Here is a 25,373-nt window from a genome sequence, read left to right as displayed (position 1 = left end):
GTCTCTGTTCTCTCCTGACAGGGCCTCATGGTCTGTCTATCTGACTATCTGTATCTCTGTTCTCTCCTGAGAGGGCCTCATGGTCTGTCTACCTGACTAACTGTATCTCTGTTCTCTCCTGACAGGGCCTCATGGTCTGTCTACCTGACTAACTGTCTCTGTTCTCTCCTGACAGGGCCTCATGGTCTGTCTATCTGACTATCTGTCTCTGTTCTCTCCTGACAGGGCCTCATGGTCTGTCTATCTGACTAACTGTCTCTCTGTTCTCTTCTCTCCTGACAGGGCCTCATGGTCTGTCTACCTGACTAACTGTCTCTGTTCTCTCCTGACAGGGCCTCATGGTCTGTCTACCTGACTAACTGTCTCTCTGTTCTCTTCTCTCCTGACAGGGCCTCATGGTCTGTCTACCTGACTAACTGTCTCTGTTCTCTCCTGACAGGGCCTCATGGTCTGTCTATCTGACTATCTGTCTCTGTTCTCTCCTGACAGGGCCTCATGGTCTGTCTCTCTGTTCTCTTCTCTCCTGACAGGGCCTCATGGTCTGTCTACCTGACTAACTGTCTCTCTGTTCTCTTCTCTCCTGACAGGGCCTCATGGTCTGTCTACCTGACTAACTGTCTCTGTTCTCTCCTGACAGGGCCTCATGGTCTGTCTATCTGACTATCTGTCTCTGTTCTCTCCTGACAGGGCCTCATGGTCTGTCTATCTGACTAACTGTCTCTCTGTTCTCTTCTCTCCTGACAGGGCCTCATGGTCTGTCTATCTGACTATCTGTCTCTGTTCTCTCCTGACAGGGCCTCATGGTCTGTCTATCTGACTAACTGTCTCTCTGTTCTCTTCTCTCCTGACAGGGCCTCATGGTCTGTCTACCTGACTAACTGTCTCTCTGTTCTCTTCTCTCCTGACAGGGCCTCATGGTCTGTCTATCTGACTAACTGTCTCTCTGTTCTCTTCTCTCCTGACAGGGCCTCATGGTCTGTCTACCTGACTAACTGTCTCTGTTCTCTCCTGACAGGGCCTCATGGTCTGTCTATCTGACTAACTGTCTCTCTGTTCTCTTCTCTCCTGACAGGGCCTCATGGTCTGTCTACCTGACTATCTGTATCTGTTCTCTCCTGACAGGGCGTCATGGTCTGTCTATCTGACTAACTGTCTCTCTGTTCTCTTCTCTCCTGACAGGGCCTCATGGTCTGTCTATCTGACTATCTGTATCTGTTCTCTCCTGACAGGGCCTCATGGTCTGTCTATCTGACTAACTGTCTCTCTGTTCTCTTCTCTCCTGACAGGGCCTCATGGTCTGTCTATCTGACTAACTGTCTCTCTGTTCTCTTCTCTCCTGACAGGGCCTCATGGTCTGTCTATCTGACTAACTGTCTCTGTTCTCTCCTGACAGGGCCTCATGGTCTGTCTATCTGACTATCTGTCTCTGTTCTCTCCTGACAGGGCCTCATGGTCTGTCTATCTGACTAACTGTCTCTCTGTTCTCTTCTCTCCTGACAGGGCCTCATGGTCTGTCTACCTGACTAACTGTCTCTGTTCTCTCCTGACAGGGCCTCATGGTCTGTCTATCTGACTAACTGTCTCTCTGTTCTCTTCTCTCCTGACAGGGCCTCATGGTCTGTCTACCTGACTAACTGTCTCTGTTCTCTCCTGACAGGGCCTCATGGTCTGTCTATCTGACTAACTGTCTCTGTTCTCTCCTGACAGGGCCTCATGGTCTGTCTATCTGACTAACTGTCTCTCTGTTCTCTTCTCTCCTGACAGGGCCTCATGGTCTGTCTACCTGACTAACTGTCTCTGTTCTCTCCTGACAGGGCCTCATGGTCTGTCTATCTGACTAACTGTCTCTCTGTTCTCTTCTCTCCTGACAGGGCCTCATGGTCTGTCTACCTGACTAACTGTATCTCTGTTCTCTCCTGACAGGGCCTCATGGTCTGTCTACCTGACTAACTGTCTCTGTTCTCTCCTGACAGGGCCTCATGGTCTGTCTATCTGACTAACTGTCTCTGTTCTCTCCTGACAGGGCCTCATGGTCTGTCTATCTGACTAACTGTCTCTCTGTTCTCTTCTCTCCTGACAGGGCCTCATGGTCTGTCTATCTGACTAACTGTCTCTCTGTTCTCTTCTCTCCTGACAGGGCCTCATGGTCTGTCTATCTGACTAACTGTATCTGTTCTCTCCTGACAGGGCCTCATGGTCTGTCTATCTGACTATCTGTATCTCTGTTCTCTCCTGACAGGGCCTCATGGTCTGTCTACCTGACTAACTGTATCTCTGTTCTCTCCTGACAGGGCCTCATGGTCTGTCTACCTGACTAACTGTCTCTGTTCTCTCCTGACAGGGCCTCATGGTCTGTCTATCTGACTATCTGTCTCTGTTCTCTCCTGACAGGGCCTCATGGTCTGTCTATCTGACTAACTGTCTCTCTGTTCTCTTCTCTCCTGACAGGGCCTCATGGTCTGTCTACCTGACTAACTGTCTCTGTTCTCTCCTGACAGGGCCTCATGGTCTGTCTACCTGACTAACTGTCTCTCTGTTCTCTTCTCTCCTGACAGGGCCTCATGGTCTGTCTACCTGACTAACTGTCTCTGTTCTCTCCTGACAGGGCCTCATGGTCTGTCTATCTGACTATCTGTCTCTGTTCTCTCCTGACAGGGCCTCATGGTCTGTCTCTCTGTTCTCTTCTCTCCTGACAGGGCCTCATGGTCTGTCTACCTGACTAACTGTCTCTCTGTTCTCTTCTCTCCTGACAGGGCCTCATGGTCTGTCTACCTGACTAACTGTCTCTGTTCTCTCCTGACAGGGCCTCATGGTCTGTCTATCTGACTATCTGTCTCTGTTCTCTCCTGACAGGGCCTCATGGTCTGTCTATCTGACTAACTGTCTCTCTGTTCTCTTCTCTCCTGACAGGGCCTCATGGTCTGTCTATCTGACTATCTGTCTCTGTTCTCTCCTGACAGGGCCTCATGGTCTGTCTATCTGACTAACTGTCTCTCTGTTCTCTTCTCTCCTGACAGGGCCTCATGGTCTGTCTACCTGACTAACTGTCTCTCTGTTCTCTTCTCTCCTGACAGGGCCTCATGGTCTGTCTATCTGACTAACTGTCTCTCTGTTCTCTTCTCTCCTGACAGGGCCTCATGGTCTGTCTACCTGACTAACTGTCTCTGTTCTCTCCTGACAGGGCCTCATGGTCTGTCTATCTGACTAACTGTCTCTCTGTTCTCTTCTCTCCTGACAGGGCCTCATGGTCTGTCTACCTGACTATCTGTATCTGTTCTCTCCTGACAGGGCCTCATGGTCTGTCTATCTGACTAACTGTCTCTCTGTTCTCTTCTCTCCTGACAGGGCCTCATGGTCTGTCTATCTGACTATCTGTATCTGTTCTCTCCTGACAGGGCCTCATGGTCTGTCTATCTGACTAACTGTCTCTCTGTTCTCTTCTCTCCTGACAGGGCCTCATGGTCTGTCTATCTGACTAACTGTCTCTCTGTTCTCTTCTCTCCTGACAGGGCCTCATGGTCTGTCTATCTGACTAACTGTCTCTGTTCTCTCCTGACAGGGCCTCATGGTCTGTCTATCTGACTATCTGTCTCTGTTCTCTCCTGACAGGGCCTCATGGTCTGTCTATCTGACTAACTGTCTCTCTGTTCTCTTCTCTCCTGACAGGGCCTCATGGTCTGTCTACCTGACTAACTGTCTCTGTTCTCTCCTGACAGGGCCTCATGGTCTGTCTATCTGACTAACTGTCTCTCTGTTCTCTTCTCTCCTGACAGGGCCTCATGGTCTGTCTACCTGACTAACTGTCTCTGTTCTCTCCTGACAGGGCCTCATGGTCTGTCTATCTGACTAACTGTCTCTGTTCTCTCCTGACAGGGCCTCATGGTCTGTCTATCTGACTAACTGTCTCTCTGTTCTCTTCTCTCCTGACAGGGCCTCATGGTCTGTCTACCTGACTAACTGTCTCTGTTCTCTCCTGACAGGGCCTCATGGTCTGTCTATCTGACTAACTGTCTCTCTGTTCTCTTCTCTCCTGACAGGGCCTCATGGTCTGTCTACCTGACTAACTGTATCTCTGTTCTCTCCTGACAGGGCCTCATGGTCTGTCTACCTGACTAACTGTCTCTGTTCTCTCCTGACAGGGCCTCATGGTCTGTCTATCTGACTAACTGTCTCTGTTCTCTCCTGACAGGGCCTCATGGTCTGTCTATCTGACTAACTGTCTCTCTGTTCTCTTCTCTCCTGACAGGGCCTCATGGTCTGTCTATCTGACTAACTGTCTCTCTGTTCTCTTCTCTCCTGACAGGGCCTCATGGTCTGTCTATCTGACTAACTGTATCTGTTCTCTCCTGACAGGGCCTCATGGTCTGTCTATCTGACTATCTGTATCTCTGTTCTCTCCTGACAGGGCCTCATGGTCTGTCTACCTGACTAACTGTATCTCTGTTCTCTCCTGACAGGGCCTCATGGTCTGTCTACCTGACTAACTGTCTCTGTTCTCTCCTGACAGGGCCTCATGGTCTGTCTATCTGACTATCTGTCTCTGTTCTCTCCTGACAGGGCCTCATGGTCTGTCTATCTGACTAACTGTCTCTCTGTTCTCTTCTCTCCTGACAGGGCCTCATGGTCTGTCTACCTGACTAACTGTCTCTGTTCTCTCCTGACAGGGCCTCATGGTCTGTCTACCTGACTAACTGTCTCTCTGTTCTCTTCTCTCCTGACAGGGCCTCATGGTCTGTCTACCTGACTAACTGTCTCTGTTCTCTCCTGACAGGGCCTCATGGTCTGTCTATCTGACTATCTGTCTCTGTTCTCTCCTGACAGGGCCTCATGGTCTGTCTCTCTGTTCTCTTCTCTCCTGACAGGGCCTCATGGTCTGTCTACCTGACTAACTGTCTCTCTGTTCTCTTCTCTCCTGACAGGGCCTCATGGTCTGTCTACCTGACTAACTGTCTCTGTTCTCTCCTGACAGGGCCTCATGGTCTGTCTATCTGACTATCTGTCTCTGTTCTCTCCTGACAGGGCCTCATGGTCTGTCTATCTGACTAACTGTCTCTCTGTTCTCTTCTCTCCTGACAGGGCCTCATGGTCTGTCTATCTGACTATCTGTCTCTGTTCTCTCCTGACAGGGCCTCATGGTCTGTCTATCTGACTAACTGTCTCTCTGTTCTCTTCTCTCCTGACAGGGCCTCATGGTCTGTCTACCTGACTAACTGTCTCTCTGTTCTCTTCTCTCCTGACAGGGCCTCATGGTCTGTCTATCTGACTAACTGTCTCTCTGTTCTCTTCTCTCCTGACAGGGCCTCATGGTCTGTCTACCTGACTAACTGTCTCTGTTCTCTCCTGACAGGGCCTCATGGTCTGTCTATCTGACTAACTGTCTCTCTGTTCTCTTCTCTCCTGACAGGGCCTCATGGTCTGTCTACCTGACTATCTGTATCTGTTCTCTCCTGACAGGGCCTCATGGTCTGTCTATCTGACTAACTGTCTCTCTGTTCTCTTCTCTCCTGACAGGGCCTCATGGTCTGTCTATCTGACTATCTGTATCTGTTCTCTCCTGACAGGGCCTCATGGTCTGTCTATCTGACTAACTGTCTCTCTGTTCTCTTCTCTCCTGACAGGGCCTCATGGTCTGTCTATCTGACTAACTGTCTCTCTGTTCTCTTCTCTCCTGACAGGGCCTCATGGTCTGTCTATCTGACTAACTGTCTCTGTTCTCTCCTGACAGGGCCTCATGGTCTGTCTATCTGACTATCTGTCTCTGTTCTCTCCTGACAGGGCCTCATGGTCTGTCTATCTGACTAACTGTCTCTCTGTTCTCTTCTCTCCTGACAGGGCCTCATGGTCTGTCTACCTGACTAACTGTCTCTGTTCTCTCCTGACAGGGCCTCATGGTCTGTCTATCTGACTAACTGTCTCTCTGTTCTCTTCTCTCCTGACAGGGCCTCATGGTCTGTCTACCTGACTAACTGTCTCTGTTCTCTCCTGACAGGGCCTCATGGTCTGTCTATCTGACTAACTGTCTCTGTTCTCTCCTGACAGGGCCTCATGGTCTGTCTATCTGACTAACTGTCTCTCTGTTCTCTTCTCTCCTGACAGGGCCTCATGGTCTGTCTACCTGACTAACTGTCTCTGTTCTCTCCTGACAGGGCCTCATGGTCTGTCTATCTGACTAACTGTCTCTCTGTTCTCTTCTCTCCTGACAGGGCCTCATGGTCTGTCTACCTGACTAACTGTATCTCTGTTCTCTCCTGACAGGGCCTCATGGTCTGTCTACCTGACTAACTGTCTCTGTTCTCTCCTGACAGGGCCTCATGGTCTGTCTATCTGACTAACTGTCTCTGTTCTCTCCTGACAGGGCCTCATGGTCTGTCTATCTGACTAACTGTCTCTCTGTTCTCTTCTCTCCTGACAGGGCCTCATGGTCTGTCTATCTGACTAACTGTCTCTCTGTTCTCTTCTCTCCTGACAGGGCCTCATGGTCTGTCTATCTGACTAACTGTATCTGTTCTCTCCTGACAGGGCCTCATGGTCTGTCTATCTGACTAACTGTCTCTGTTCTCTCCTGACAGGGCCTCATGGTCTGTCTATCTGACTAACTGTCTCTCTGTTCTCTTCTCTCCTGACAGGGCCTCATGGTCTGTCTACCTGACTAACTGTCTCTGTTCTCTCCTGACAGGGCCTCATGGTCTGTCTATCTGACTAACTGTCTCTGTTCTCTCCTGACAGGGCCTCATGGTCTGTCTATCTGACTAACTGTATCTGTTCTCTCCTGACAGGGCCTCATGGTCTGTCTATCTGACTAACTGTCTCTCTGTTCTCTTCTCTCCTGACAGGGCCTCATGGTCTGTCTATCTGACTATCTGTCTCTGTTCTCTCCTGACAGGGCCTCATGGTCTGTCTATCTGACTAACTGTCTCTCTGTTCTCTTCTCTCCTGACAGGGCCTCATGGTCTGTCTATCTGACTATCTGTATCTGTTCTCTCCTGACAGGGCCTCATGGTCTGTCTATCTGACTAACTGTCTCTGTTCTCTCCTGACAGGGCCTCATGGTCTGTCTATCTGACTAACTGTCTCTGTTCTCTCCTGACAGGGCCTCATGGTCTGTCTATCTGACTAACTGTCTCTGTTCTCTCCTGACAGGGCCTCATGGTCTGTCTATCTGACTAACTGTCTCTGTTCTCTCCTGACAGGGCCTCATGGTCTGTCTATCTGACTAACTGTCTCTCTGTTCTCTTCTCTCCTGACAGGGCCTCATGGTCTGTCTATCTGACTAACTGTCTCTCTGTTCTCTTCTCTCCTGACAGGGCCTCATGGTCTGTCTATCTGACTATCTGTCTCTGTTCTCTCCTGACAGGGCCTCATGGTCTGTCTATCTGACTAACTGTCTCTCTGTTCTCTTCTCTCCTGACAGGGCCTCATGGTCTGTCTACCTGACTAACTGTCTCTGTTCTCTCCTGACAGGGCCTCATGGTCTGTCTATCTGACTATCTGTCTCTGTTCTCTCCTGACAGGGCCTCATGGTCTGTCTATCTGACTATCTGTATCTGTTCTCTCCTGACAGGGCCTCATGGTCTGTCTATCTGACTAACTGTCTCTGTTCTCTCCTGACAGGGCCTCATGGTCTGCCTATCTGACTGACTGTCTCTGTTCTCTCCTGACAGGGCCCGTTGGGTCCCCGTGGTCCACCTGGACCCTCTGGTAAACCTGGAGATGACGTAAGTAGAACTACTGCCACTTTCACTATCACACACACAGAAATGTAACCTCCGCAGGCTATTGAGGATGTGTCTGATGCAGGAGACTAACACAAGTGTCAAAGAAAGCAGAGCCAAAATGACATGACACACACTGTTTTCATAGATCTCCCCCCCATCCATAGCGTACCCATTGATCTCCCCCACCCATCCATACTGTACCCATTGATCTCCCCCCCATCCATACTGTACCCATTGATCTCCCCCACCCATCCATACTGTACCCATTGATCTCCCCCACCCATCCATACTGTATCCATTGATCTCCCCCACCCATCCATACTGTATCCATTGATCTCCCCCCACCCTCCACACTGTATCCATTGATCTCCTCCACCCTCCACACTGTTTCCATTGATCTCCCCCCACCCATCCATACTGTATCCATTGATCTCCCCCCCACCCATCCACACTGTATCCATTGATCTCCCCCACCCTAAACACTGTATCCATTGATCTCCCCTCCACCCATCCACACTGTTTCCATTGATCTCCCCTCCACCCATTCACACTGTTTCCATTGATCTCCCCTCCACCCATCCATACTGTACCCATTGATCTCCCCTCCACCCATTCACACTGTATCCATTGATCTCCCCTCCACCCATCCACACTGTTTCCATTGATCTCCCCTCCACCCATTCACACTGTTTCCATTGATCTCCCCTCCACCCATCCATACTGTACCCATTGATCTCCCCTCCACCCATTCAGACTGTTTCCATTGATCTCCCCTCCACCCATTCACACTGTTTCCATTGATCTCCCCTCCACCCATCCCCACTGTTTCCATTGATCTCCCCTCCACCCATCCATACTGTACCCATTGATCTCCCCTCCACCCATCCACACTGTACCCATTGATCTCCCCTCCACCCATCCATACTGTACCCATTGATCTCCCCTCCACCCATTCAGACTGTTTCCATTGATCTCCCCTCCACCCATCCATACTGTACCCATTGATCTCCCCTCCACCCATTCAGACTGTTTCCATTGATCTCCCCTCCACCCATCCATACTGTACCCATTGATCTCCCCTCCACCCATCCATACTGTACCCATTGATCTCCCCTCCACCCATTCAGACTGTTTCCATTGATCTCCCCTCCACCCATCCATACTGTACCCATTGATCTCCCCTCCACCCATTCAGACTGTTTCCATTGATCTCCCCTCCACCCATCCATACTGTACCCATTGATCTCCCCTCCACCCATTCAGACTGTTTCCATTGATCTCCCCTCCACCCATCCATACTGTACCCATTGATCTCCCCTCCACCCATCCACACTGTTTCCATTGATCTCCCCTCCACCCATCCACACTGTACCCATTGATCTCCCCTCCACCCATTCAGACTGTTTCCATTGATCTCCCCTCCACCCATCCACACTGTTTCCATTGATCTCCCCTCCACCCATCCACACTGTTTCCATTGATCTCCCCTCCACCCATCCATACTGTACCCATTGATCTCCCCTCCACCCATCCACACTGTTTCCATTGATCTCCCCTCCACCCATCCACACTGTTTCCATTGATCTCCCCTCCACCCATCCACACTGTTTCCATTGATCTCCCCTCCACCCATCCACACTGTTTCCATTGATCTCCCCTCCACCCATCCACGCTGACTGTTGTCTGTTGGTAGAATGTTGACACTACGTTTACACCAATAAAATAATAATACAAAAATACAATGAAGTGAACAGCATTCACTGTCCTAAATAATTACCCCTCACATAGAAATGTCCTCGGAACTAGGGCCAGGAGTTTTTCTTGGTGATGATGTCACAGGGTCAGGAAAATGTCCTGGCCCCCATCATGATGTTCCCTCACAGTCACCTATCCCCATTGGTTTGTCTACAGTCCATCTGGCCAATCACTCCTCATGTAAAGTTAAGAGTGTGAGCCAATCACTATTGCCCATATTGTGCCCGTCCGTCCACACTACTCTCACACCAATATTGTCACACCTCTAACAGCCACATGTACAAACTCTATCATTTGATCATGATGATAAATGGTCATAATATGAATATTATAATCAGAACTGTCCCCAATGGTCTGTCCCCAGTGGTCTGTCCCCAGTGGTCTGTCCCCAGTAGTCTGTCCCCAGTGGTCTGTACCCAGTGGTCTGTACCCAGTGGTCTGTCCCCAGTGGTCTGTCCCCAGTGGTCTGTCCCCAGTAGTCTGTCCCCATTGGTCTGTCCCCAGTGGTCTGTACCCAGTGGTCTGTCCCCAGTGGTCTGTCCCCAGTGGTCTGTACCCAGTGGTCTGTCCCCAGTAGTCTGTCCCCAGTGGTCTGTCCCCAGTGGTCTGTCCCCAGTGGTCTGTACCCAGAGGTCTGTCCCCAGTGGTCTGTCCCCAGTAGTCTGTACCCAGTGGTCTGTCCTCAGTAGTCTGTACCCAGTGGTCTGTCCCCAGTAGTCTGTCCCCAGCGGTCTGTCCCCAGTAGTCTGTACCCAGTAGTCTGTCCCCAGTGGTCTGTCCCCAGTGGTCTGTCCCTAGTGGTCTGTCCCCAGTAGTCTGTCCCCAGTGGTCTGTCCCCAGTGGTCTGTCCCCAGTAGTCTGTCCCCAGTGGTTTGTCCCCACTAGTCTGTACCCAGTGGTCTGTACCCGTGTTCTGTATATCATCTCCACTATCATCCTCTGCCATATTAAAGACGATTTAATCATGTTTATATATCTTACATTACTCTTATCACATGTGTATAATGTCTTTTATACCATCTACTGCACCTTGCCTATGTCGCTTGGCCATCGCTCATCCACATATCCTAATTCACAACCTTTAGATTTGTGTGTATTAGGTAGTTGTTGGGTAATTGTTAGATTACTTGTTAGATTTGTGTGTATTAGGTAGTTGTTGGGTAATTGTTAGATTACTTGTTAGATTTGTGTGTATTAGGTAGTTGTTGGGTAATTGTTAGATTACTTGTTAGATATTACTGCACTGTTGGAACTAGAGGCACAAGCATTTCGCTACACTCCCATTAACATCTGCTAACCATGTGACCATTAACATCTGCTAACCATGTGACCATTAACATCTGCCAACCACGTGACCATTAACATCTGCTAACCACGTGACCATTAACATCTGCTAACCACGTGACCATTAACATCTGCTAACCACGTGACCATTAACATCTGCTAACCACGTGACCATTAACATCTGCTAACCACGTGACCATTAACATCTGCTAACCATGTGACCATTAACATCTGCTAACCACGTGACCATTAACATCTGCTAACCACGTGACCATTAACATCTGCTAACCACGTGACCATTAACATCTGCTAACCACGTGGCCATTAACATCTGCTAACCACGTGACCATTAACATCTGCTAACCATGTGACCATTAACATCTGCTAACCACGTGACCATTAACATCTGCTAACCACGTGACCATTAACATCTGCTAACCACGTGACCATTAACATCTGCTAACCACGTGGCCATTAACATCTGCTAACCACGTATATGTGACATATAATATTTGATTTGATTTGATTGAAACAAGTGAAAAATAAATATTGAAACTGCCGTTCCACCATTTAGCCACTGGGTGGCAGCTGACTGGCCCACTAGTCATTTATCAGTGTCCATCAGGAGGCACTGTTTGTTAATTGAATTTCAATCTGAAATGTTAATTTCAAGTGAGTGGCTTGTAAAAAAATATTAGCATTAAAATAAATTGTGAATGATCAAAACCTTTTTATTTTATTTTATTTACATCACAGACAACCAACTGATCTAATAGCCCACTTCTCCCTCCCTTCCTCTCTGTCTCTTTCTCTCTGTCTCTTTATCTCTGTCTCTTCCTCTCTCTCTTTCTCTCTGTCTCTTCCTCTCTCTCTTTCTCTCTGTCTCTTTCTCTCTGTCTCTTTCTCTTCCTCTCTGTCTCTTCCTCTCTGTCTCTTTCTCTCTGTCTCTTCCTCTCTATCTCTTCCTCTCTGTCTCTTTCTCTCTGTCTCTTTCTCTCTGTCTCTTCCTCTCTGTCTCTTTCTCTCTGTCTCTTCCTCTCTGTCTCTTTCTCTCTGTCTCTTTCTCTCTGTCTCTTCCTCTCTGTCTCTTTCTCTCTGTCTCTTTCTCTCTGTCTCTTCCTCTCTGTCTCTTCCTCTCTGTCTCTTTCTCTCTGTCTCTTTCTCTCTGTCTCTTTCTCTCTCTCTTCCTCTCTGTCTCTTCCTCTCTGTCTCTTTCTCTCTGTCTCTTTCTCTCTGTCTCTTTCTCTCTGTCTCTTTCTCTCTGTCTCTTCCTCTCTGTCTCTTCCTCTCTGTCTCTTTCTCTCTGTCTCTTTCTCTCTGTCTCTTCCTCTCTGTCTCTTTCTCTCTGTCTCTTTCTCTCTCTCTTCCTCTCTGTCTCTTCCTCTCTGTCTCTTTCTCTCTGTCTCTTTCTCTCTGTCTCTTTCTCTCTGTCTCTTTCTCTCTGTCTCTTTCTCTCTCTCTTCCTCTCTGTCTCTTTCTCTCTGTCTCTTTCTCTCTGTCTCTTCCTCTCTGTCTCTTTCTCTCTGTCTCTTTCTCTCTGTCTCTTCCTCTCTGTCTCTTCCTCTCTGTCTCTTTCTCTCTGTCTCTTTCTCTCTGTCTCTTTCTCTCTGTCTCTTCCTCTCTGTCTCTTCCTCTCTGTCTCTTTCTCTCTGTCTCTTTCTCTCTGCCTCTTTCTCTCTGTCTCTTCCTCTCTGTCTCTTCCTCTCTGTCTCTTTCTCTCTGCTAAAGGGTGAGGCTGGCAAACCCGGAAAAGGTGGTGATCGTGGACCTTCTGGTCCTCAGGTATGGTTTCATGATCTCTTCACTATCTTTTCATTTATATGTTCATTTATCTACACTCAATTGATCTCACTTCCTATTCATGCTGACTTAGTTATTACAGTTGTACACACAACAATTTTAATGTAAACTGCATTGTTGGTTAGGGGCTCATAAGTAAGCATTTCACTGTAAGATCTACACCTGTTGTATTCGGTGCATGTGACTAATACAATTTTATTTTATTTGATGATCATTCAAGCAGACAAGGGAAGTATACAGTCCAGTTAGAAGACTCTCTAAGATGATTCAGTCAGATACAGTCCGGTTAGAAGACTCTCTGAGATGATTCAGTCAGATACAGTCCGGTTAGAAGACTCTCTAAGATGATTCAGTCAGATACAGTCCAGTTAGAAGACTCTCCAAGATGATTCAGTCTGATACAGTCCGGTTAAAAGGCTCTCCAAGATGATTCAGTCTGATACAGTCCTGTTAAAAGGCTCTTGAAGAGGATTCAGTCAGATACAGTCCAGTTAGAAGACTCTCCAAGATGATTCAGTCAGATACAGTCCGGTTAGAAGACTCTCCAAGATGATTCAGTCAGATACAGTCCGGTTAGAAGACTCTCTAAGATGATTCAGTCAGATACAGTCCGGTTAAAAGGCTCTCCAAGATGATTCAGTCAGATACAGTCCAGTTAGAAGACTCTCCAAGATGATTCAGTCAGATACAGTCCAGTTAGAAGACTCTCCAAGATGATTCAGTAAGATACAGTCCAGTTAGAAGACTCTCCAAGATGATTCAATCAGATACAGTCCTGTTAGAAGGATCTCCAAGATGATTCAGTCAGATACAGTCCGGTTAGAAGACTCTCCAAGATGATTCAGTCAGATACAGTCCGGTTAAAAGGCTCTCCAAGATGATTCAGTCAGATACAGTCCGGTTAGAAGACTCTCCAAGATGATTCAGTCAGATACAGTCCGGTTAGAAGACTCTCCAAGATGATTCAGTCAGTTACAGTCCGGTTAGAAGACTCTCCAAGATGATTCAGTCAGACAGAAGAGGAAGAGCTGTCTCTACTAAATCCTCCCTCATGTCATCTGTCTCTCTGGCACTCTGGCCTTCTGCCACTTGAACATCATATGTCTGGCTCCAAACCAGACTAGACCAGAGCAGGAAAGCAGATCTGGAGAAAAACTGAGTAACCATTCCATTCTCTCCTATCTCTCCTCTTTCTATCTTCCCCTGTCTCTTGTTTTCTCTTCTGTACAACAGGGAGCTCGTGGCTTCCCAGGAACTCCCGGTCTGCCTGGAATCAAAGGGCATAGAGTAAGTGATGTCATAGCAGTGACATTATATAATATGTCATCTTCAAATGTGTTCTTTCCTGTTTACCTGCTTTTAGTGAACGTGTATGTTTGTCATTGTTATACAGCTGTGAGCAACTGCATTGCCCAGTCAATGTGACAGTGAAGACTTGGTTCCCAGTCCTGTACTCAGTCCTGTCTGTATCTCTTCTTTCCAGGGTTATCCAGGTCTTGATGGACTCAAGGGAGAGGGTGGAGCTGCTGGTTCTAAGGTAGGAAGGACTCAACATCAGCATCCTGTATCTCTCTCAAGTCATTCTAATCTCACAGATATCCTATCATTGCCTTTTCTGTCTGTCATGTTGTGATGTCTGTTTACCTAACATTCTGACCACCTCTAAAACACAAACCCCTCCTCCTTTTCTCTCCGTTTCCTCCTACTAATTTAATGACTCTTCTCTGTTCTAGGGGGAGTCTGGTGCACCCGGTGAGAATGGCGCTCCCGGACCCATGGTGAGCACAGATGGATAACTGATACCTGTCAGACAACTGATACCTGTCAGACACATTACAATGTGACATCATATGTAGTGCATGTAGTAGAGTAGAAATACTGTGAAATAGATCTGCCACACATTGAATATCTATGGCAAATAGGCTATGAGATCTACATGTGATACTGTTGACTGTTTGTGATTGTAACCTCTGCACCGCTCTTTCTCTCTCCCTCTCTAAAGGGACCACGTGGTCTGCCTGGTGAGAGAGGTCGCCCCGGTCCCTCTGGAGCTGCTGTAAGTACCTTTCCCTGGCCTAGAACACTCATTACATTGCCCTGTCCTGAACTCCATATCTAGAACTCATGCTAGAACTCCCTGTCTTGAACTCATACTATAACCATGTCTAGAACACATACTAGAACTCATACCAGAACTCATTCTAGAACTCATACTAGAACCATTTCTAGATCACATACTAGAACTCATACTAGAACTCATTCTAGAACTCATACTAGAACCATTTCTAGAACTCATACTAGAACTCATACTAGAACTCATACTAGAACTCATACTAGAACCATTTCTAGAACTCATACTAGAACTCATACTAGAACTCATACTAGAACCATTTCTAGAACTCATACTAGAACTCATACTAGTATCATTTCTAGAACTCATACCAGAACTCATACTAGAACTCATACTAGAACTCATACTAGAACCATGTCTAGAACTCATGCTAGAACTCATACTATAACCATGTCTAGAACACATATTAGAACTCATACTTAAACCATGTCTAGAACTCATACTAGAACTCATTCTAGAACCATGTCTACAACTCATACCAGAACCATGTCTACAACTATACTAGAACTCATTCTAGAACCATGTCTAGAACTCATACGAGAACCATGTCTGGAACTCATACTAAAACTCATACTAGAACTCACACTATAACTCATACTAGAACCATGTCTATAACTCATACTAGAACAATGTCTGGAACTCATACTAGAACTCATACTAGAACCCATTCTAGAACCATTTCTAGAACTCATACTAGAACGCATACTAGAACCATGTCTAGAACTCATGCTAGAACTCATACTAGAACTCATACTATAACCATGTGTAGAACTCAAACTATAACTTATTCTAGAACTTATACTAGAACCATGTCTAGAACTCATGCTAGAACTCATACTAGAACCATGTCTAGAACTCTATCTACAACCTGTCTAGAACTTTCTGTCTCTGAAGAATAACGTAGTGTCATTCCAGTGATCGGTACATGACAATATGTGTTATGGAGCTGGTTCTCTGATGTGTGGTGACAGTATCTTGTCTTTCTCCTGTCTAGGGTGCTCGTGGTAATGACGGTCTGCCCGGCCCTGCTGGTCCTCCTGTAAGTATTATTGCAATGTAGTTTTATTCATTATTTAATTTCACTATATACTGTATAAGTACACTGTACGTTTCAGCAGAAATCTAAGTGTTGCTGCAATACACCTGAATGCACTCACTGTGGCAGTAGTGTTTGTTGACTCACTCCCCTCTCCTCCCTCTACCCCTCCTTTCTTTGCCCTCTTTCCTCTGCCCCCACCTCCCCTCCCCCCTCCCCTCCACTCTCTCCTCTCTCTTTCTCTCTCTGTAGGGCCCAGTCGGTCCATCTGGTGCTCCAGGCTTCCCCGGCTCTCCAGGTTCTAAGGTATGCCACTGTCCTTTTATCTCTGTGTCTGGAAAGTTCCAGTTTTGTAACTTATAAACCCAGGGGTACGTCAATGAAGGACTCTTTTGTACAAATACATTATTTTAGAGTATAAGGATGGGTACAAACTAAGATGCCACTGTACATTGTGTACTGTTCGTGTAAAAGGGCTAGAGAGAAAATGGTGGAGTTCAGTTCAGAAATCTCTTCTTTTTTTTAAACATAAGCTGAAGAAAGAGTGAAAGAGGTGAAACCGGAGAAGGCAGCGTTAGAAAAGTGCTCAGAAACTAAAACATATTTTCCTCCATCTGAGAGAGGGGGTTTGGGTGGTGGGCTGTTTTATTTCCTTCTGTCCACTTGCTAAGGACTGATTCCTTCTGAACGGTGAGCCGACAGGCCAGGCTGTGTGTGTGTGTGTGTGTGTGTGTGTGTGTGTGTGTGTGTGTGTGTGTGTGTGTGTGTGTGTGTGTGTGTGTGTGTGTGTGTGTGTGTGTGTGTGTGTGTGTGTGTGTTTTACCGCTGGTTTCACTTTCCTCTGTTGTCCCTCTCAGTGTCCCAGTCACGGAACATCTTTTAAAGATGCAGCTATAGGACGCACGGTTTCCTTGGTACCCCACACAAAGACTTATCTGTAAGGTCCCTCAGTCGAGTAGTGAATTTCAAGAACATGTTCAACCACAAAGACCAGAGGTTTTCCAATGCTTCGCAAAGAAGGGAACAGATTGGTATATTGGTAAAAAATAAATAAAAAGCAGACCCTGAATATCCCTATGAGCATGGTGAATTAGTCATTTTAAAACGGTTACACAGTTTAATGGCTGTGATAGGAGAAACCTGAGTATGGATCAAGAACACACTAAAGCCCTCAAACTCAACTCTGGACCTTGAAGCCAGTTCCACTGCATTTTTTAATTGTTCTCCTCTAATCAGGAACTGATTATAGACCTGGGACACCAGGTGGGTGCAATTAATGATCAGGTAGAGCAGAAAACCAGCAGGCTCCGGACCTTGCAGGGTCAGAGTTGAGTACCCCTGCACTAAAGTCAAACTGCACTAAAGTAATACTGCACTAAAGTCAAACTGCACTAAAGTAATACTGCACTAAAGTCAAACTGCACTAAAGTCAAACTGCACTAAAGTAATACTGCACTAAAGTCAAACTGCACTAAAGTAATACTGCACTAAAGTAATACTGCACTAAAGTAATACTGCACTAAAGTCAAACTGCACTAAAGTAATACTGCACTAAAGTAATACTGCACTAAAGTAATACTGCTAAAGTCAAACTGCACTAAAGTAATACTGCACTAAAGTCAAACTGCACTAAAGTAATACTGCACTAAAGTAATACTGCTAAAGTAATACTGCACTAAAGTAATACTGCTAAAGTCAAACTGCACTAAAGTCAAACTGCACTAAAGTCAAACTGCACTAAAGTCAAACTGCACTAAAGTAATACTGCACTAAAGTAATACTGCTAAAGTGAAACTGCACTAAAGTCAAACTGCACTAAAGTCAAACTGCACTAAAGTCAAACTGCACTAAAGTCATACTGCACTAAAGTAATACTGCACTAAAGTAATACTGCTAAAGTCAAACTGCACTAAAGTAATACTGCACTAAAGTAATACTGCTAAAGTCAAACTGCACTAAAGTAATACTGCACTAAAGTAATACTGTACTAAAGTAATACTGCACTAAAGTAATACTGCACTAAAGTAATACTGCACTAAAGTAATACTGCACTAAAGTAATACTGCTAAAGTCAAACTGCACTAAAGTAATACTGCACTAAAGTAATACTGCACTAAAGTAATACTGCACTAAAGTAATACTGTACTAAAGTAATACTGCACTAAAGTAATACTGCACTAAAGTAATACTGCACTAAAGTAATACTGTACTAAAGTAATACTGCACTAAAGTAATACTGCACTAAAGTAATACTGCACTAAAGTAATACTGCACTAAAGTAATACTGTACTAAAGTAATACTGCACTAAAGTAATACTGCACTAAAGTAATACTGCTAAAGTAATACTGCACTAAAGTAATACTGCTAAAGTAATACTGCACTAAAGTCAAACTGCACTAAAGTCAAACTGCACTAAAGTCAAACTGCACTAAAGTAATACTGCACTAAAGTAATACTGCTAAAGTGAAACTGCACTAAAGTCAAACTGCACTAAAGTCAAACTGCACTAAAGTCAAACTGCACTAAAGTCATACTGCACTAAAGTAATACTGCACTAAAGTAATACTGCTAAAGTCAAACTGCACTAAAGTAATACTGCACTAAAGTAATACTGTACTAAAGTAATACTGCACTAAAGTAATACTGCACTAAAGTAATACTGCACTAAAGTAATACTGCACTAAAGTAAAACTGCACTAAAGTAATACTGCACTAAAGTAATACTGCACTAAAGTAATACTGCACTAAAGTAATACTGCACTAAAGTAATACTGCACTAAAGTAATACTGTACTAAAGTAATACTGCACTAAAGTAATACTGCACTAAAGTAATACTGCTAAAGTCAAACTGCACTAAAGTAATACTGCACTAAAGTAATACTGTACTAAAGTAATACTGCACTAAAGTAATACTGCACTAAAGTAATACTGCACTAAAGTAATACTGCACTAAAGTAATACTGCACTAAAGTAATACTGCACTAAAGTAATACTGCAAAGAATGTTGCAAAGAAATGAACTTTTTGTCTTCATTAAGTTTGCATTATATTTGGGGAAAATCCAGCACAACACATCTCTGAGTACTACTGCGTCTTGTTATGGGTATACTTGTCATCGGCAAGGACTAAAAGGTTATTAGGATAAAAAGAAACGGAATAGAGATACGCACAGGCAAAATCCTAGAGGAAATCCTGGTTCAGTCTGCTTTCCAACAGACACTGGAAGACAAATTTACCTTTCAGCAGGATAATAGCCTAAAATATACACTGGAGTTGCTTACCAATATGACATTGAATGTTCCTGAGTGGCCTACTTACAGTTTTGACTCAAATCTGCTTGAAAATCTATGGCAAGACTTGAAAATGGTTGTTTAGCAATGATCAATAACCAACTTGACAGAGCTTGAAGAATACAAAAATGATGGGCAAATATTGTACAATGCAGGTGTGCAAAGCTCTTAGAGACTTACCCAGAAAGACTCACAGCTGTAGTTGTTGCCAAAGATGTTTGTAACATGTATTGACGCAGGGGGTTAAATACTTATTTAATCGAGATATATTATTGTTTTACCAATTATTGTATTTTTTTGAAAAAAAAAAAAAAAAATTCCCCCACTTTGACAGAGTACTTTGTGTAGAATGTTGACAAAAAAAATGACCATTTAATCCCACTTTGTAATAAAACAAAATGTAGGAAAAGTAAAGGGGTGTTAATACTTTCTGATGCCAAATGATCTGGGGGCTTTTGTGCAACTGCGTGTGAGTGTGTGTGTGTGTGTGTGTGTGTGTGTGTGTGTGTGTGCGCGCACGGGCAACTGTGTCTGCATGCATGTGTGACTGTGTGTGTGGGTGGCTAATGTTACAAAAACCACCTAGTGTGTAAACGACAGTGTTTCCTCCAGAAACGTAGAAACAGTTCAAGTGTTCAATCATAAGTAGGGTTTCAATAAAAAAAAAAAATTCAAATATTCAGACAATGTTTGATTCTTAATTTAATTTGTCTTCCAATAAATGTTGTTCGACTTTATACATTCTTAATATTAATATTTACCTACTTGGGCTTTTACTAAATTCAATTAAGAATAAACACTTGTAACTTTATTTTACAAGATTTCAACACTTTAATTCTTATGGAGGTGTTTATTTGACAATAAATGCTTAACCATCTAAACCAAATCTGCACCTCGTTTATTTTTTCACAAAGTTTCTGTGTTTTTAGGCTCTTTACGATAATATTAAAACAGTACACTTCAATAGATTATTGATAGATTGCTTGATTGATCGATTGAATTTATTGTTTGATTTATTGATGTTTTATAGACCATTTGATTGATTGATTGATTGATTGTTTGATTGTCTCTCTCCAGGGAGAAGCTGGCCCCACCGGTGCTCGTGGACCTGAGGGCGCCCAGGGACCACGTGGAGAGTCAGGAACCCCCGGATCTCCCGGACCCGCCGGCGCTTCTGTGAGTGTCCCCAGAAAACAGTGTCCCCAGAAAACAGTGTCCCAGTATGGCAGTGTCCCCACAAAACAGTGTCCCAGTATGGCAGTGTCCCCACAAAACAGTGTCCCAGTATGGCAGTGTCCCCACAAAACAGTGTCCCAGTATGACAGTGTCCCCACAAAACAGTGTCCCCACAAAACAGTGTCCCAGTATGACAGTGTCCCCACAAAACAGTGTCCCCACAAAACAGTGTCCCAGTATGACAGTGTCCCAGTATGACAGTGTCCCCACAAAACAGTGTCCCCACAAAACAGTGTCCCCACAAAACAGTGTCCCAGTATGACAGTGTCCCCACAAAACAGTGTCCCAGTATGGCAGTGTCCCCACAAAACAGTGTCCCAGTATGACAGTGTCCCCACAAAACAGTGTCCCAGTATGGCAGTGTCCCCACAAAACAGTGTCCCCACAAAACAGTGTCCCAGTATGACAGTGTCCCCACAAAACAGTGTCCCCACAAAACAGTGTCCCCACAAAACAGTGTCCCAGTATGACAGTGTCCCCACAAAACAGTGTCCCAGTATGACAGTGTCCCCACAAAACAGTGTCCCAGTATGACAGTGTCCCCACAAAACAGTGTCCCCACAAAACAGCGCCCCAGCATGACAGCGCCCCAATATGACAGTGTCCCCACAAAACAGTGTCCCAGTATGACAGTGTCCCCACAAAACAGTGTCCCCACAAAACAGTGTCCCAGTATGACAGTGTCCCAGTATGACAGTGTCCCAGTATGACAGTGTCCCAGTATGATAGTGTCCAGAAAAACAGTGTCCCCTCTGTGTCAGTGGTCCAAGTCATATGACTAGGGACTTGAATTTTTCCCTGACAATGTCACTTGAACAGGAAACACTATGTGTCCTTGTCATAGGCTTATGATGTAAGATGAAAACAATGGCTATATACAAGGATGTAATGATCATTCTAACTAGTCTGTTCTTCCCTACAGGGTAACCCTGGTACTGATGGTATTGGTGGAGCTAAAGGATCAGCTGTGAGTCTCCTGGACAACCTCTCCTCTTCTGCTGTTTCCCTCCCTTCCTCTGTCCTCTGTCTCTGTATCTTATAGTCCTACACTCTGTTCTCACACTATGCCTACAGACTTCTATCAGTGTAACTTAAGATAGTCCATGTCCACAGTATGGGCAGGGTTTGAGGGTCATCTCCAATTAAGTCTAATAAACTGTTATGCCTGAAGTATGTTTTTATTAGAGTTGAATAGAGTTGTGTGGCATCTGTCAGTGCTTCTAGCTGGAACATGGAAGGTGAATGGAGGTCATATCTAAACCACTGGGATATCTACAGAGATAACCAGAGATGGCCCTGAGTTTTCATGCACTATATGAAATCTACAAAATGTAAGACATTATAAAGTCTCATATGACAAGTTATAAAGCATTATAATGCACCTGCAGACTAAAAGTAAAGAGTTACAGACATGATTTCCAAACTAAATGTGAACGCTTGTGACCAGCCTAGTCCACTAGTTCAGTCTGAGAACTAAAGAGAAATAGCTCCCGAGTGGCGCAGTGGTCTAAGGCACTGCATCCCAGTGTGTCACTACAGTCCCTGGTTTGAAATCCAAGCTGTATCACATCCAGCCGTGATTGGGCGGCGCACAATTGGCCCAGCGTCGTCCGGTTTAGGGTTTGGCCGGGGTAGGCGGTCATTGTAAATTAACTGACTTGCCTAGTTAAATAAATACAAATATTCAGTCACTGCCACATTATGAAACCCACCTTTGACCCTGAAAAAAAAAAGATTGTGGATCTCATCTCCATTACTGTGAGTCAGTAGTTTTTGCATTTCCTTTTTCGTGTGCCCCTAACCACGAGTTGTTCTATTTATCTGGTCAGGTGACGTGGTTAGGAAAAGCTCTTGGTCTTAATTTTTCCTGTAACAAAATCAAGAACCCATTAAAATAATTTAGATGAGAATCAGTGATACATGTCGCTTTGAGTTAATTATGGCTGAGTAGACCAGATCTGGGGCCAGACGTGCACACACACACACACACACACACACACACACACACACGCACACACGCACACACCTATCCCTTACATAATAGTCAAGCAGACTGCAGTTGGTACTTGGTGCTGGATGTCCAGACCGTGTCTCTAGCTTCAGGACCTCTCCCACCTGCTCCACCCTCTAACTCATGTAAAATTGAAGACATTGATCTAAGTCCAGAAACCTCCTTAGATAAAGTTATAGATTTTTTTTCCTCATTGATCTACAAGCAACAGTAAACATATCACTACTTCTTCTTTTCAGATCTTAATGTCACGGTGTTGATTGAATGTTTAGTGTTCCCTTCCTCTATCACACATGATCAGTTCAGAGTGATGATTGATTGGTACGTGATTGATATTGACCTGTGTCCTATCTGTCGCTCTACCATAGGGTGCTCCTGGTATCGCTGGCGCGCCTGGCTTCCCGGGACCCCGTGGCCCTCCAGGACCCCAGGGAGCCACTGGGCCTCTCGGACCAAAGGGAACATCTGTACGTCAAAGCTGTTGTAATGTATAATGAATGTCAGGGACGATACGAGGTATCTGTAATATAATCATATATTGTAATGTAGCGTGATTCAGTTTGCATTTCAAAGGCTCGTAATATACAACTCCAATGGAGGAAATGGTTGTAATCTGACTTCCTTGTCAAAAGACAATTGAATATTGAAGAATATTGAAGGTCTGTAATAATGACCCATGTATTCTTTCTCTCTAGGGTGACCCTGGTATCCCAGGTTTCAAGGGTGAGGCTGGACCCAAAGGAGAGATTGTGAGTATTATTAAATAAACAATCAAATTTAACAGTAAACATTACATTCACACAAGTTCCAAAATAATGAAGACATTTCAAATGTCATATTATATATATACAGTGTTGTAATGATGTGCAAATGGTTTAAAATACAAAAGGGGAAATAAATAAACATAAATATGGGTTGTATTTACAATGGTGTTTGTTCTTCACTGGTTGCCCTTTTCTTGTGGCAACAGATCACACATCTTGCTGCTGTGATGGCACACTGTGGTATTTCACCCAGTAGATATGGGAGTTTATCAAAATTTGATTTGTTTTCAAATTCTTTGTTGATCTGTGTAATCTGAGGGAAATATGTCTCTCTAATATGGTCATACATTTGGCAGGAGGTTAGGAAGTGCAGCTCAGTTTCCACCTCATTTTGTGGGCAGTGTGCACATAGCCTGTCTTCTCTTGAGAGCCAGGTCTGCCTACGGCTGCCTTTCTCAATAGCAAGGCTATGCTCACTGAGTCTGTACATACTCAAGGCTCTCTCTCTCTCTCTCTCTCTTTCTCTCTTCCTCCTCTCTCTCTTTCAGTCTCTCATAGCTAAGTAATCCCTCAAAATACTGGATAATGTCCAAGAGTTTATAATGCCCCATGAAAACAGAAATCATAGACAGAATGGAGAGCATCCCAGATTGCTTCCAGATTGTAACAGAGTTTGTAACTAAGCCACATGGGGGCCCTGTTGGTTTGTTATCTGTCAACAATGTAACATTAGACCTACTAAGGACCAGGCAAGCAACATAATTTTAAACATTTTATGGTAGTTTCGAAAATAAAGTAAAGAATGCATATTTATCCTCAGCATTCATTATAAAAAATGAGATTGAGAGACAACTTTGCTTCGTTAGGTGAAGTTCTGTTGTGTTATCATTAGTTAAGTAAGATGTCTGCTGAGGTTAGGTGAAATTCTGTTGTGTTATCATTAGTTTAGTAAGATGTCTGCTGAGGTTAGGTGAAATTCTGTTGTGTTATCATTAATTTAGTAAGATGTCTGCTGAGGTTAGGTGAAGTTCTGTTGTATTATCATTAGTTTAGTAAGATGTCTGCTGAGGTTAGGTGAAGTTCTGTTGTGTTATCATTAATTTAGTAAGATGTCTGCTGAGGTTAGGTGAAGTTCTGTTGTATTATCATTAGTTTAGTAAGATGTCTGCTGAGGTTAGGTGAAGTTCTGTTGTGTTATCATTAGTTTAGTAAGATGTCTGCTGAGGTTAGGTGAAGTTCTGTTGTGTTATCATTAGTTTAGTAAGATGTCTGCTGAGGTTAGGTGAAATTCTGTTGTGTTATCATTAGTTTAGTAAGATGTCTGCTGAGGTTAGGTGAAGTTCTGTTGTATTATCATTAGTTTAGTAAGATGTCTGCTGAGGTTAGGTGAAGTTCTGTTGTATTATCATTAGTTTAGTAAGATGTCTGCTGAGGTTAGGTGAAGTTCTGTTGTGTTATCATTAATTTAGTAAGATGTCTGCTGAGGTTAGGTGAAGTTCTGTTGTGTTATCATTAGTTTAGTAAGATGTCTGCTGAGGTTAGGTGAAGTTCTGTTGTGTTATCATTAGTTTAGTAAGATGTCTGCTGAGGTTAGGTGAAGTTCTGTTGTGTTATCATTAGTTTAGTAAGATGTCTGCTGAGGTTAGGTGAAGTTCTGTTGTATTATCATTAGTTTAGTAAGATGTCTGCTGAGGTTAGGTGAAGTTCTGTTGTGTTATCATTAATTTAGTAAGATGTCTGCTGAGGTTAGGTGAAGTTCTGTTGTGTTATCATTAGTTTAGTAAGATGTCTGCTGAGGTTAGGTGAAGTTCTGTTGTGTTATCATTAGTTTAGTAAGATGTCTGCTTCGTTAGGTGAAGTTCTGTTGTGTTATCATTAGTTTAGTAAGATGTCTGCTGAGGTTAGGTGAAATTCTGTTGTGTTATCATTAGTTTAGTAAGATGTCTGCTGAGGTTAGGTGAAGTTCTGTTGTGTTATCATTAGTTTAGTAAGATGTCTGCTGAGGTTAGGTGAAGTTATGTTGTGTTATCATTAGTTTAGTAAGATGTCTGCTGAGGTTAGGTGAAATTCTGTTGTGTTATCATTAGTTTAGTAAGATGTCTGCTGAGGTTAGGTGAAATTCTGTTGTGTTATCATTAGTTTAGTAAGATGTCTGCTGAGGTTAGGTGAAGTTCTGTTGTATTATCATTAGTTAAGTAAGATGTCTGCTGAGGTTAGGTGAAGTTCTGTTGTGTTATCATTAGTTTAGTAAGATGTCTGCTGAGGTTAGGTGAAGTTCTGTTGTGTTATCATTAGTTTAGTAAGATGTCTGCTGATGTCAGGTGAAGTTCTGTTGTGTTATCATTAGTTT

At 44.4% G+C, this 25,373-nt stretch overlaps 1 protein-coding gene across 3 annotated transcripts in view; it reads left to right on the top strand.

Moving 5' to 3' along the window:
• LOC110529043 (collagen alpha-1(II) chain) overlaps positions 1 to 25,373 on the top strand; it is a 91,767-nt gene that overhangs the window by 28,211 nt on the left and 38,183 nt on the right. For all 3 annotated transcript variants that reach the window (XM_036984180.1, XM_036984182.1, XM_036984181.1), the window contains 12 exons: positions 7,662 to 7,715; positions 12,483 to 12,536; positions 13,788 to 13,841; positions 14,038 to 14,091; positions 14,288 to 14,332; positions 14,557 to 14,610; positions 15,680 to 15,724; positions 15,974 to 16,027; positions 20,090 to 20,188; positions 21,171 to 21,215; positions 22,628 to 22,726; positions 22,955 to 23,008. In XM_036984180.1, coding sequence (XP_036840075.1) covers positions 7,662 to 7,715; positions 12,483 to 12,536; positions 13,788 to 13,841; positions 14,038 to 14,091; positions 14,288 to 14,332; positions 14,557 to 14,610; positions 15,680 to 15,724; positions 15,974 to 16,027; positions 20,090 to 20,188; positions 21,171 to 21,215; positions 22,628 to 22,726; positions 22,955 to 23,008 — 711 coding nt within the window. The remainder of the gene's footprint in view (positions 1 to 7,661; positions 7,716 to 12,482; positions 12,537 to 13,787; positions 13,842 to 14,037; positions 14,092 to 14,287; positions 14,333 to 14,556; positions 14,611 to 15,679; positions 15,725 to 15,973; positions 16,028 to 20,089; positions 20,189 to 21,170; positions 21,216 to 22,627; positions 22,727 to 22,954; positions 23,009 to 25,373) is intronic.

The sequence above is a fragment of the Oncorhynchus mykiss genome, chromosome 7 (assembly GCF_013265735.2).
Source record: "Oncorhynchus mykiss isolate Arlee chromosome 7, USDA_OmykA_1.1, whole genome shotgun sequence".
NCBI lineage: Eukaryota > Metazoa > Chordata > Actinopteri > Salmoniformes > Salmonidae > Oncorhynchus > Oncorhynchus mykiss.
Note: the sequence above shows the minus strand (reverse complement) of the source record. Positions and strands in the feature narration are given on the sequence as shown.